This window comes from Petaurus breviceps, unplaced genomic scaffold, assembly GCF_028583685.1.
Source record: "Petaurus breviceps papuanus isolate PSGF00001 unplaced genomic scaffold, PetGlider_PUasm1.0 490, whole genome shotgun sequence".
Lineage (NCBI taxonomy): Eukaryota > Metazoa > Chordata > Mammalia > Diprotodontia > Petauridae > Petaurus > Petaurus breviceps.
Window position 1 is genome coordinate 13,405,402 of NW_027186352.1, and position 13,729 is coordinate 13,419,130.

Consider the following 13,729-nt stretch of genomic DNA (forward strand, 5'->3'; position numbering starts at 1 on the left):
TGAGGGGCCCTGGGGCTGCACAGGGTCCTCTAGGAGGGAAGAAGGAGCAAAGGAATGAAAGCCTCCCACATCCCACCAGACATCTGTTTGGGTGGCAAGATGGCAGAAACCAAGGTCCTCACTCTTAGGGACCAAGGGATTAGCCAAGGCTAATCTTGCCTTTGGCACTTGGGAGATCTTTCTGGGGCATTAGCTCTTTGAATAAAGAGAAGGGGGCATGGGAGAGGTGTTGGGGAGACAGAAACGACAGGTGGCAGCTGATTTATATGTGATGGCGGAGGCTCTTGTGGAGACTGGGAATGAAGAAGGCTGGTGGCACCTTCTTCAGTAATTGGGGAGAGAGCTAGAAATCAAGGTGATTTTTTTTGGTTGATAGAACAAAGACACTTTAAACAACTTCCCTGCCTTCTCCCCTGGCTCAACGCAGGGGGATAACTTTATGCAGTGTATACTGGCATTAAAGGGAGTTCCAGGACATGCACCGTCTTGGGCAGTGCTCCCCCAAGGCACTGGCAGAAGTCTGGTGTCCCAAGGGCCTGATCCCTGAGGAGCTCAGCATTCCACAAAGAATACATTTTACAGAGCAGACAGACTCCATTGCACTAATAAAAGCCGCTGCTTTCTTTTCCTTTCCTTATCTCCTCTGTTCTAGACTAGCCGCAGATAAACAGTCAGGTTCCATTGCAAGAAGTTTATTAAAATATGAAAAAGCAATCATTTGCACATAGAAATATTCATTTTTGCATTGAGTGTTGCAGGAGCAGCTTATGAGCATCTTCTAAGCCATGAGATCCTTTGGCTAAGGCACTTGACCCATTCTCATGTTTTTAATAAATAAGCTACAAAAAAAGCAAGCAAGCAGCTTCCTACAGGGAGACGGCTCACACAGTGTTGGAAAGACCAGGCCAGCCAGGCTGTGCTGTGTTTGCAACGAAGCACATTATAGCGAGAACTTTCATAGCAAAAGGCTAACATTTTGAAAAGAAACACTAAACATGGGAAATCCCACTATTCCCTTTCTTGCTCCCACCTCTGCTAATGACAGGAGTCCCCAAAGAAGGGCGGCCTTCCTTAGCAGTGGCAGCGGAACGAATTACTGCTCTCTGAGCTACAAGGATGCTTTGGTTTCCATGAAAGATTGGCTTCCTGGAACGGACGACATGAGATGAGCTGAACATACAGGCTTCATGAAAATGGGTCCCTCTGAAGACAGTGGATTTCCTGCCCCTCGAGACGCCTGCTGCCCCTGTGACCTTGGACTCCTGCCCTCCAGGGGCCTGCTTTGGGGTTGTCCACACCATCAGTCCAGGGGACGGGGGAGGGAGGGAGGCTGACCTGCTGACGAAGGCTGTATTCTGGGTAGCAGGGGCTCATTTTGGTCCACCTCTTTTGTCCGAGTTGTAACCTTGCATGATGTGTGGAAGAGTCCAGAAGATGCTGTTCTAGCCAGCTGTATGACCTTGGACAATTCCCACCCCGACTCCACTCTTCAGCCATACATTGAGGGTATGAAGCATGGTGACTTTGGGTTCCTTTCCAGCTATAATATCCTAGGACCTGATGGACTTACAGGGTCCAAGAGCCTGATGGGACGGCAGAGACCTAGTCCAGCTCTCATCTTACAGAGAAAGAAACTTCGGCCCAGGAAAGGGAATGCTTATTTCAAGGCCCCCCAGCTGGGAGTGCCCACAGACTTCTCACTGTCTCCATGGGCCTTCCTTCTGGGTACAGAGACTTTTCCCAAAATGCTACAGTACCAGGACAAATTATCACGGCAAGTTTTCATTTGGCTGTTGAAACCTTTCTGTTCTGAGGAGCAGCAGGGCATAGATTCAGAGGACCTGGGTTTGAGTCCCATCTCTGTCACTAGTGTTTTCTGTTCTGTGACCTTTAAGCAAGTCCCTTCTCCTTCTTGAGCCTCAGTTTCCCTCTCTGTAAAAATAATGGAGCGGAGAAGGGCCTAACAGAGTCGTTAGACTTGCCAGACTGGCTGCTTACATGTGGCTCGCCTGTCCAGAATAAAATAGAGTTGGGAAGTATTTAACAAAATAAACACAAATACAGTATGACCTAGATGATATTAATTTGTGGTTTTCTTAGCCACTATGGGTCACAGGGATCCATTCCCACTACACAGCATGACCCAGGAAGCCTCCCATCAGTGTGGAGGCTAGGCACCTGTGCTCCGACCTTGAAGCGATCCCATCCCTAGGCCGAGCTTCTTCATCTGTGAAATGGGGGGGTTGGGTCACGTGACCTTCAGGGTCTGCTAACCTCTAAGGGCCCTTGTGAGCCTGAGTCCTAGAAATGTCTGAGACCAAGATGCATGCTGGGGTTGTGCCAGGGGGATGGGATTTTCTTTTGCCACCAACACACACACTGTGCCCTTTGGTCTCGCTGGCAGCTGGGCTAGAGCTGTTCCTGGGGTCTGTGTCTCTAGGATGTGCTGGCAGCACACTGCTCGTCTGGGCTGATTCTTGGCTGGGTGCCCTAGTCAGCCCCCAGGAGGGGGGCCCAGCCTTCTCTGGCTCTGGTCCTCAATGCAACAAAAGAGGAGATTTACAGACAGTAGTCATCTCAATGGGATGAGCACAGCCTTCCTGCCACCTGGGCTGCCCTCTTGGCACCGCTCTTCCGAATTTCAGAGATGATTCTGAATTTAGGCCCCCTTTGGCCCTAGTTAGAAAGTTTCCCTTAAAATCAGGAAGTTGCCTGATTCCTAAGCCTCTATAATCACCAAAGCAGAAAGATGAAGGGCAGAGCATGGGGTGTGGAGGGGAGGGAGCCCCTGGGCCTCTAATTACTCTTCTCCAGGGACCTGTAATAGTCTGTGAGCACTTTCCAGGCTTTGGGGGCCATGAAGCCATCAGGGGGATTTTCTCCTTCCCGGGCAAGCTTCCTCATCCGTGTTCCTGAGATGAAATCAAACTCATTGTGTCTGAAACAGAATGGAGAGAGAGAAGTTAGCTCGACCAGGACAAATTCTGTGCCCAGCAGCCCCTTCTTTCAGGGGGCTTACAATTGGCCAGGGAAATGCTTTGTGGGGGCTGAGGAGAAGGCCAGGGATGGAGAATTCCATATAGAACAAGGGTGGAATTCAGGGTGAGAAAGGACGTTCCATCAATACCTAGGCAAGAGAACACAACTCGTTTGGGGTGGGGAGTGAGTCAAGGAGGCAAACTGGCTAGCCTCCAACAAAGAGGGCCTGGAGGATTAGAGTGAGGGGAGGAGGTCCTAGGAAGACCCTTCATTTACTGAGAAGTCCAAGGTCACCAGATAGTGAGTGACAGGCTAGGATTTGAAACCAGGCCCTCTGACTCCAAAGTCCAGACTCTCCACTATACCCTGATGGGAGAGCCATGAAAAAAAGTTGGAAAGGTGGAGTGCTCTCTGATTCTTCAGGGTCCTCAGAGGCTGGCAGAGGAGTCAGAACTTGCCTTGGGGGGGAATAGGGAGCCACTGAGGATTTCTGAGCAGAGGGAAAGAGCAGGACCTCTTCTGGATGTGCAAACAGAAGCAACAGGTTTTGGAGGAAGGTAATTTAGACTGAGGAGGTCTTGGTCCAACAGCTGTTCCTCTTAAAGTCAGGAGTGGGATTGAGGGGAAGCAGGGGGTCTGCAGAGACCAATACCCAGCACCTCCCTAAGCATTGGGGAGACCCAGGAAGACAGAAGACCATTTGAGGGATGAGGACGGGGGCCCCACTTCTTCTGGAGGAGGGACTAGAAGCCAGGTTTCCCTGGCTCCAGAAGACCACCCCCCTTCCCCAGGCCAGCCTGTCCCATGAAAAGACATCTCCTGTCTGTCCGGTGGAGGACTCAGGCCTCTGGAGCAGGCCAGCACTGAGGCCTGTCCCTCCCTTAGCGGCTGGTTCAGGAGCTGGGGGGCTCACCTTGCTGGGTCGTAGAAGGTCATGGCTTTCTGGGCCTTGTTGTAGGCAGCCACACGGAAAGGGATAATCTCCACAGAGGTGAGGCCAGGAGCCATGCTCAGGACCTTTCCCCCATGAGTGGGCTCATATAGGTCTTTCTTAGACTCGGGATGGGGCATTCCGGCAGGGTCCCTGCCTACGATGTAGAAATTAGCCCCAGCTATCATTCTGGAACGGCAGTGCCACTGGACCTAGAGATACAGTCCAGAGAAGAAAGGGTGGTTATATATGGCCCTCTTCATGGGAGGCCCACAAGGGATCAGGGCTGATACCAGACAGCCCTGAAAGAGGTGGCCCTGGGAGAAGGCAGGGGGTGGGGCAAGGGACCCTGGGGGAAAGGCTTTCCTTCAGGTCATCATAGTGCTGAAAACTGGAAGGGCCCTTTGACACCACCTAACTCTGCTTTCTTCCATTACTTATCAAGAGACTGAGGCCCAGAGCCTTATGTGGGAACTGCATTTCAACATAATTGGTTTTCTGTGTCTCCTATTAGGGACATTACAAATATCAGTGAAGTGGGTCCAGGTCCCTTCCACTTGAACAAGAGTGAAGTGTCCCTGAGTTAGGGGTATTAGGGGAGTTGAGAGAGAAAGGAGGGACCATCCAGTCCAGTCTGCCCATTTTACAGATGAGGGAACTGGAGGCTTCAAGGAAAGCCAGGATAAGGACCCATGTTTTTCTCCCTTTGTCCTCTCAATTCCCCATCAGAGACTCTGGATTTCTGCCTCAGGTTAGGTAGAGTGGGCTGAAGAAAGACCTCACCTCTGTGGGGCCAGCATAGAGCATTGGTGAAGGGAAGATGGCCACGATGGTGGCCTTGGGGTCCAGGACCCCCTCCTCCAGGACGGCCGCGTGTTGCTTCATGCGCCACTGCAAGGGAACATCGTCTTCCTTGGTCCAGCCTCCCAGGGGATGCAGCAAGAGGACAGGATGCTTGTAGCCTCTCTCCAGGAGGCGGCGGCGCGTGTCCTGCATGAGCAGCGCGTGGCCGTTGTGGACAGGATTGCGCAGCTGGAACGCAAACACCGCGTCTGCGAAAGGACGTGTGCAAGCCAAAGTCACTGCGGGCCAGGCTCGAGGTCGGGCATCGGGAGCGCCTGTTCACAGCTGGCCAGTGAGGACACCCTTTAGAGAGCCGTATAGGAAGGGGGCAGAAGGCCAGAGGGCACAGCCGGGGGCCAACGGCACGGCCGGGCCGAGGGCACAGCCGACCCTAGGTGGCACAGCCAGTCGCGAGACCAAACCAACCCCGGGCTTCCAAACCCACCCTGTAGCAGAAGCGGCAGCACCCAGTGCGCCGCACTGCCTGGCCCAAGGCCACACCCTCCTGCAAGGGGCAGAGGGAGGCCGAGAGCCCAGGCTGGGGCCGCCTCTGGTAACCCCGACCCCGCAGCCCTGAGGGCTGCCCTCCTGGGCGCCAAGAAGGGGGAAGGCGGCCATGGGCTGGCCGCCGCGCAAGGATGCTACAGACCTGCGTTCATTTCTTTAAATCGCTGCTTGAGCTCCAGGGGCGTGAGGCGGAACTGGTCCAGCCCATCATTCCACCGGACCCTCTCCAGCACGTGGAGGTCTCCGCCAACCAGCCAGTCTCCACTTCCCATCACCATCTTCAAAGGAAATCAGGCATTTCAATGCAGTGCAAGCCAGACAGCGAACGTTAGTTAGGCACCTGCTGCGGACACCAGGACACGTCCGAGGCTGCTCTCAGGGAGCTTGCAGTCTAAGGAAGAGACAACGCGCAGCTCCCCAAGGACAGATAAGATGCATACAGGAGAGCAAAGTGCAGTGGGCGGGCACCAGCCTCCAGGGACTTCCAGGGGCTTCCTGCAGAAGGGGAGACTTGCTGGAGGCCAGGGAAGCTGGGGAATGAGGATGAGAAGGGAGAAGGCTCGGGGCCTGTGGGCACTGACGCTGCCAACGTGGGCTGGGAACAGAATTCTCGTTTCATCTGGCACGCCCGGGAGACTGAGGGCATTCTCACCATTTCATAGATGAGGGAGCCAAGGCCCCTTGGCCTTGGCTCCATAGTTGGGAAGTGTGTGTGTGTGTGTGTGTGTGTGTGTGTGTGTGTGTGTGTGTGTGTGTGTGTGTTGAGGGTGGGGGGTGGAGCTGGCCTTGAGCCCAGGCCTTTGTGCCTCTCATTGGAGAGTGTGTCAGAGATGGGAACAGCGGCGGTGATGACAGTTCTGAGACGGGATGTCCCAGCAGGCTTCCTGGACAGCAAACATTTGGGCTGGGCCGGAATTCCATCCTGGAATTATGGGTGGATTTCTGTTTGTTTTAACCTCATGTTTACACACCTTTAAAGGGGCCACAAAGGCCAACCTTCTCCTTTTGCAGAGTAGGAAATGGAGGCCAGAGATGGACAGTGACTGAGCAGGGGTCCCCAAGACAGGGGCTGGGCCCTCAGTCTCCCCATTCAGCAGCGATCATTTCACTGCACCCGCCTCTTCCGATGGGGTCTCATGAACTGCCCTCAGTAATCCTGTGCTCCCCGTAGACTCCCTCCCCCAGCTATCCGCAGAGCCTGCAGGGAATTAGACTTGCCATTCTCTGTTAAAGTTCTCTGATTGGTTTGGGGTGACTTTTTTGTCCACCTTTTGTCATTAAGCTCCTAACTCCCCAAATACATTTTCGTCTTAATGAGGTGGCTGTGGGTCAGCAAGAGCTGGTGTGGGCCCTGATCACAACCAGGCAGCTGGGCCTTCGATTATGTCCAAACAGAACAGAGGGCTGCCAGAAAAGCCCCCACATCCCCTGATGTCTGCTTTCTAGAGTTACTGTTTTCAGTTACATCTGGCCTCGATGGTGAAGTATGGTGGGGAAGAGAAGAAAACTTCACATTTCTAGGGTGCTTTTCTAGCAATGACCTTGGGAGGTAAGTATAATTATCCCATTTCACTGATGGCACAACCGAGTCCCATACCCCTGAGGTAGGTCTTCCCATTGCCAAGCCTAACACTCCCCCTGGGTTACTGTCCTAGTCTCCCCTGGCCTCGTCTGAGCTCCTGCTCACACAGGGGCATTGAGTCTTCCAAGGAGCCTACAAAAAGAACCTGGTCCCCTTAAAGGCGAGTCTGGGGAAATGTTTCTTCTTGGTCCCCACCCTGCCCCTACCCCTCCTGGGGCCACCAGGCACCTGGTGCTGCCTCGTCTTTTTAAATGGGGAAAATCATAGTTCATCACTTTATGAGGAAGAGGTGATGAGTGGTTTGGCAAAGCTTGTGGAGCCCCAGATGAAAGGCAGCAGAGATTCCTCTTGCTCTGTAAGGACGTGAGTGTTTCCAGCTCCTGCTCCCTCCTCTGAACGCCGGCCCCTCACTGCACCTTTGGGGTGAGGAGGGAGCCTCTCTTCAAAGTCACTCTTTGCCTTGTGTCCCCCCAAGGGAAAGCCCTGGCTCAGATTGCTCCTGGCACACCCCTGTGCAGGATCCCTGGAGGATTTCTAGAGGCAGTGGTAGCCTGGGGAGTCCTGCCAGTGGTCCCAAAGTGAGGAAGGAAGAGACACATATTGTGTCACCTTAGGCAAGCCACTTCACCTGGCTGGCCCTAAGGGGGATGAGATCTGATGGCTTCTAGATCCCCTTCCAGCTAACAGGCTCCTGTCCTCACTAGCTGTGTGATTCTGGGGGTGTCACCTAATGGAAAGAGCCTTGGGTCTGGAGTCAATTTGGCAGGTGATGTCCCTGCTCCAGTTCTACCAAATACGGGGCTTGGACAAGATGTTATTTATTTATTTAGCCCTTTTGGAGGGCAATTGGGGTTAAGTAACTTGCCCAAGGTTACACAGCTAGTTTTTTTTTGTGTGGGGGCTAAGTGTCTGAGGCCAATGGAACTTGGGTCCTCCTGACTCCAGGTCGGCTCTTTACTCACTGTGCCACCTAGCCGCCCCTGACAAGATCTTATTTAAGGTTTCTTCCAGCCTTTGATTTATGGCCTTTCAGGAGGGCGAGGGACTTGTCCAAGGTCACCCATCTGGGTTAACTTAAAGTGTATTAATGATGACATCAGCTGCAAATTGGGCTGGCTCCCTGGGGATGCTCCGGCAAAGAGCTCTGGAAGCAGTCCAGAGCTATCATCAGGTCCGTATGCCTCTCCTTGCCTCCCCAGCAATCCCAGGCCAGTGAAGTGAAAGCTACAATTACTCCTTTGCCCTTCTCCCTCATCCTCAGAGAGGTTACAGATTCGTCCTTGGGCTGCTCACACAAGTTTGTTGCTGGATCCCTGTCATGGCTGGAGGTGGAGAGGTGGCTCTTCTTCTAAAAGCATCGCCCACATCTCCCTCTTCTGCCCTCCCCCCTCACTCCAAGGCCTCTGGACCCTAGAAGGACCAAATCACTCTTTGCTCCACTTCAGGGACCCCAGGAAAGATTGGCCCTGGATCCAGGCCTTCCATTGTGCTGGAGCTCCATAATATGGAACTGTGTCATAAGAGATCTTGGCCTGAAACGACCTGCCAGATGACCTGACCATGGGCAAGTCACATCTCTCTGACCCTCAGTTCCCTCCTCTGTAAACTGCATGGTCAGCACTAGATCAGAGACTTCTTCCATAGTCGGGAAAGGCAGATGTGGACAGACCCTACTCAGAATCATGTTTTCAAACACAGGGCACACTGATTCTACTGAAATACAGAGGTCAGTTTTTTGAAAGATTCCTCAGGACTCTAGGCTAAGAATTCCTCAATTCAATTGCCTTAAAGACCCCTTCTAGCTGTAAACATCACAAAGACACAAACCCCTAAAACACAGCGGCCAGTTTAAATGAAAGGCTTCTTCTTTATGTCTCTGGGTGGAGGGAAAATCATCAGCTTGTATAATTACAACCAGGGAAGGGATGAAAAAGATGCATGATTAAGGTGATTGGAGCACATGGCTTTGCTCTGATGGGTGCCCAACACTAAAGTACTGTCTGGCTGAGCACCGCTCCCCAACTTTCCCATTCAAAGAGGAATATGCTGAGGGTGAGGGTTTGCAGGCAACAAGCTGGCTCTTGCTTTCTGTCCATCCTTTTGTTCTTAGAGGGGAAAGCAAAGCAGAGGCAGGAGAGCATTTTGGGAAAAGCACGGGAAGGCAACAGATGGGCATTGTGGATGCTGGTGGGGCTGGGGGAAGGTGGGCTTGTTAACACTGAATGAGTGCAGTGATTCTGGAAGTGGCTTCCTTGATTCTCCTAAGCTGCTGTTGCTGGCAGGGCCCCAAAGCCCCAGCTCACCCCTACCCTCCATCCTAAAGCCGGCCAGTTCAGTGGCTTTTGCCCTTTCTCTGAAGTTTGGCTCCTCCCTCGAGAGGAGTCCTAGATTCACATATGAGGCGGATTCTTCCCCAGTGAAGGACAAATCGATTCAAGGCCCATTGCAATCTGCTTCTACCCTATCATTTCTCCTTAAATTCTGAACTTAACCAACATTAAATAAAATGAGCATTTATTTCCATATACACTATGGAACCAGAGAGGACTGTCCACGAAACTGCAAATCTCTTACACAAAGCTTGTTTTTCTTCTTAAGTATATAACAAATCCGACATGTCACTTACAAAGCCGCCTCACCTGTCCATGATTCCATCTCATTTTGTTTGTGTGTGTTTGGGGGGAGGAAAGGGAGGAAACGCCATCCCTCCTACCTCCCCTCCCCATTAAAAAAACAAAACCTTTTGTGGAAACATGCCCATTGAAGCAAAGCAAATCCCCACGTTGGCCACGTCCCAAAACGTATGGCTCATTCTGCATTCTGAGCCCTTCCCTTCTGTGGGTGGGGGCAGGGCACGCACTTCCTCCTCAGTCCCTGGCTGGCTCCTGCCCCAGGCACAGACCCTAAGTTGTCCCAAGCTGCTGCCTCTGCTGAGTGGTTGGGACTATGTTATCGGTTCTGCCTTGGTTCATACCAATCCTCCCAGGATTCTCTGAACAGAGCACACCATAACTTGCTCAGTCATTCCCTAATTGATGGGTACACACACACACATATTCACACACACACACAAACACACACTCATACACACTCACACACAGTCACACACTCATACACTCACACATACACACATTCACACACATACACAGTCACACTCACACACAAATTTACACACTCACAATGTTCACAAACACACAATACAGTCACATACACACACACACATACACTCACACACACTCATATACACACAGTCACATACACACTCACACATGTTCTTTTTGAGCTTCTCAGCCCGCATCTTCTCTGGCAGCTTCCCCAGGCTTAGACTCCTCTCCCTGCCCAGCTCGACTTCCCAGCTCCCTCCAAGACCCCACAGAAGCCCGCCTTGCCCAAGAAGAGCCTTCCCAGGCCTGATGCCAGGACCTTCCCTTGGTCTCTATCTCTAATGCTCCTGCTGCAAGCTCCTGTCCCCCACTAGATGTAAGCTCCTTGAGGGCAGGGGCTGGCTTTTATCTTCCTTTGTGTCCTCAGGGCTTGGTATAGTGCCTAGCACACAGTGGGTGCTTAATGAACACTTGATATACCTCAGTACACAAGGGGCATTTCTTTGATGGCTGTGGCAGCATCTAGGCCAGTCAAAGGGCATGGGGCATCATGGTCCACCCTTTCTTTCTGAGGCAGTGTGGTCTACTGGGCATTGCACTAGCTTTGAATAACTCACTAGCTGTGTGAACTTGGCCTGCTTCTCTGCCTCAGCTATCTCAGGTACAAAATGAGGGGAGGGAGGGTTGGACTCTTGGTCCCTTTCAGCTCCAAATCTAGAACTCTGACCATCATATGCTGTTTCCTTCCATCATCCAGCCAACTGATTCCTTGAATACTGGCCTCTCTCCATGCAGTGCTTCCCCAACCACTGAACCTAGAATGTCCTCCTTCCCCTTCTTTGCCTGTGGGATTCCTCTCCAAACTTTAGTGTCCTCATCTGTAGAATGATGTCTGTCCCAGGCACTCTGGAGCTAAGTGGGCATGGGCTCTTCTGGACGTACCTTGATGTGGGGGTGCTGGGCACAGGTTGTCCCCCAGACGCGGGCACAGCGCTCTTCCTTCCTGTGCTCATAGAATTCTGGATCTCTTAGGATGGCCACCTTCCATCCGTCATATTCCAGGGCGAACTCACTGCAGCCCTGGAGCCGCTTCCTGTCATCCTCGGAGATGGGGAGGACAATGGGAATGCTCAGGTTGAGGACACCGTCTGCGGGAAGACCAGGGAGGTGTCAACACATGGCACCTCCCCCACCTGATGGGCCGTTCCTGGGATGGAAGCAGCCAGAGCTGGGAGAGACCCCAGCGGTCATCTGGTCCTACTACCTCATTTTTCAGATGGGGAAACTGAGGCTGGGAGGGTCCTCAGAGGCCTCCATCCAAACTCAGCCAGGTGCAGAGCACTTGGGGCCTCTGACTCTAAATCCAGCCTTCACACCACACTACCTGGACAGGAAAGGGGGGCCAAGGCCCTCTTGAAAAATCCCCTAGAAGAAGCCAGAAAGTCTGAAGCTAGCCCGTGTCTAGGGGCTCAGGGTCTGAAAGAAGCAGGGCCCCTTGGTCCTGGACTTTGGGGAGCTGTGGAGAAGTATGTGGGTGCAGTCTGGGGCCCAGGGATGTAGCATCAAAGCTGGTTTAGATCCTCTTTAGAAGCCTTTACTGGCAGCCTCAGGCCCGGCCCTCATGACCCAGGAAGACCCCAAAGAAAAGCCTTTACTACCTATAGCCTGGGTGACCCTGAGAAAGTCCCCTGTCCTCCTTGGGCCTCAGTTTTCTTCTCTGAAAAATGGGGGGGGGGTTGAATTCACTGGCTTCCCTGGGTCTGAAGATTCGGACTCAAACTGTACCTGGCTTATTCCAAACCTCCTTGTACTAGAATCGCTGCTTCTTCCTTTTCTGACCCGGGCAGGCCTCAGAGCCTTTGTTTTCAGCTCTGTAACCTCCCAACAGATCTGGAATGAGGAAAGTTCTTTGCAAGCCTTAATGCTTTATAAAAACGGGGAGCTGTGATTATCTTAATCAAACAAGAAACAGTTTTAAAAAATCAACCGACCCTGTTTGGCTGGTCACCATGGGCCCCAGCACCGTATCTGGCTTTTTGGATCAGTGATGGAGTGAAATGTTAGCACCAGGAGCCCTAGCACCACAAGACCTTTTCCCATGACAGAGCCTGAGTCACCGAAGGCACCAGCCAAACTCCAGTGAGGACCCCAGAGGGCCTTATGTCCTGGCATCACAGGACGCAGACCTCAGAGGTCTCCAATCCAACCTGTCATCTTCCAGTTATCTGGAAGGCTCCTTTATCCAGAATACCTTGGTCTCCAAGGATGCCAGATAATGGTGCCTTAGTACAGGTCTCCCCTTATAATCTGGTCTCCCTTCCCCCGTTTCCCATATGCCTGGTACATGAACAAGGGCTTCGAGGGATGATTTTCTCATCTACTTCCAAACCTATGGTCCTCATTACTATCCAAATGACTGTCTATGTCCTTTTCCCTCTCTGGGACTCAGTTTCCCCCTCTGTAAAATAGAGAGGTTGGAGTAGGTGGTCTCTAAAGTCACATGCATCACTAATCTATGATGAAGTTGTGAAAAGAATGCTGGCTTTTGAGTCAGAGGCCTGGGTTTGTGTCCTGGCAAGGCCTGGGTTTGTGTTCCCGGCTGTTACCTTGGGAAAGTCAAATCTCTTCTCCTGGCCCTGGTTTTCTTCTCTGTAAAATGGATTATCAAGGCAAACTACAGCCTGAGGGCAAAATCCAAACCAAGTTTGCTTCCGGATGACCTGAGAGCTAAGAATGGTTCTTCCATTTTAAAAATATAATAAATTATTATTATTTATTATTTATTTTATTTTATTTAGTTAGTTTTATTTTATTTATTTATTTATTTTTATTTAGTTTATAACAAATAATAAATTTAATTTATTATTTCCTAAGCAGTCTTAGGATTGTTACTGCTCTCCAAAAACAAGGTGAACCCAGTCCCCCATTCTCTGCTAAGGAGGAAGTATGCATGTCTGCTTGAGGATCACCAGTCATACCCTGGAAACAGGCTCCAAGATAGAATAGGGCCCCCAAAATGGGACAGGGTGTGGGGAACAGTGTGATGGCCCCCCAAACCAAGATAAGATGCCTGGGAGCTAGGGCTGAAAGCCTCCTGCAGAAGGCCATTAACAAGCATTTTAATAGGTCTCCTTGCTCAGTAAAGGCCTTCATCACCCCAGAGTCCCCAGAAAATGGGGTCCAGGGAAGGAGGCTGGGCTCTTTCTCCTCTGGAAGGGGCAGGGACTGGATAATGCCACACACATTCCCTAGTGTGATATGAGTCATCTAGTCACCCAGGACAGTCTTCAGGACTTTTGTGATTTCAGGGTCATTGATGCAGAGAATTAAATTAAAGGTGATCCAATCCTGCCCCTCACTATACAGCGACTGTCCAGGGGCTCACAGAGTCAGGATTTGAACCCAGGCCTCTGCCATCAAAATTCACCTCTGTGTACTGCACTGGGTGCTTTTCAGAGACTTACCCGAGGTCCCAGGTCTGATACAGGAAGTCCAGAGCCAACATCTGAACCCTAAACCCCAATCCTACCCTCTTTCCTCCTCACCCCCGCTAACAGCAAGAGGGAACCAAAGGTCATGGGCATTTTCCACATCCATCCTTGTTCACATGAAGCATGTGCCCTCTCCCACTTGGGGCCACCACAGAAACTCTATCATTGTCTATTAGTTGATGGTTTGAAATTACTTTCATGCAAAATCACTCGTCTGCCACAGGAGCAGTCCCACAGTTCATGCAGAATCCAACCAGATGTGCCCACTTTTAACAGCCATGTAAAACCCACT

The 13,729-nt window shown here is 51.6% G+C and overlaps 1 protein-coding gene across 2 annotated transcripts in view; it reads right to left on the minus strand.

Moving 5' to 3' along the window:
* Window positions 1-676: 676 nt before the first annotated feature.
* Window positions 677-13,729, minus strand: part of PAPSS2 (3'-phosphoadenosine 5'-phosphosulfate synthase 2) — a 74,580-nt gene continuing 61,527 nt past the window's right edge. For both annotated transcript variants that reach the window (XM_069101796.1, XM_069101795.1), the window contains 5 exons: window positions 10,889-11,094; window positions 5,403-5,538; window positions 4,694-4,962; window positions 3,893-4,122; window positions 677-2,938 (listed from right to left, as the gene is read on the minus strand). In XM_069101796.1, coding sequence (XP_068957897.1) covers window positions 2,797-2,938; window positions 3,893-4,122; window positions 4,694-4,962; window positions 5,403-5,538; window positions 10,889-11,094 — 983 coding nt within the window. In that variant the 3' untranslated portion in view covers window positions 677-2,796. The remainder of the gene's footprint in view (window positions 2,939-3,892; window positions 4,123-4,693; window positions 4,963-5,402; window positions 5,539-10,888; window positions 11,095-13,729) is intronic.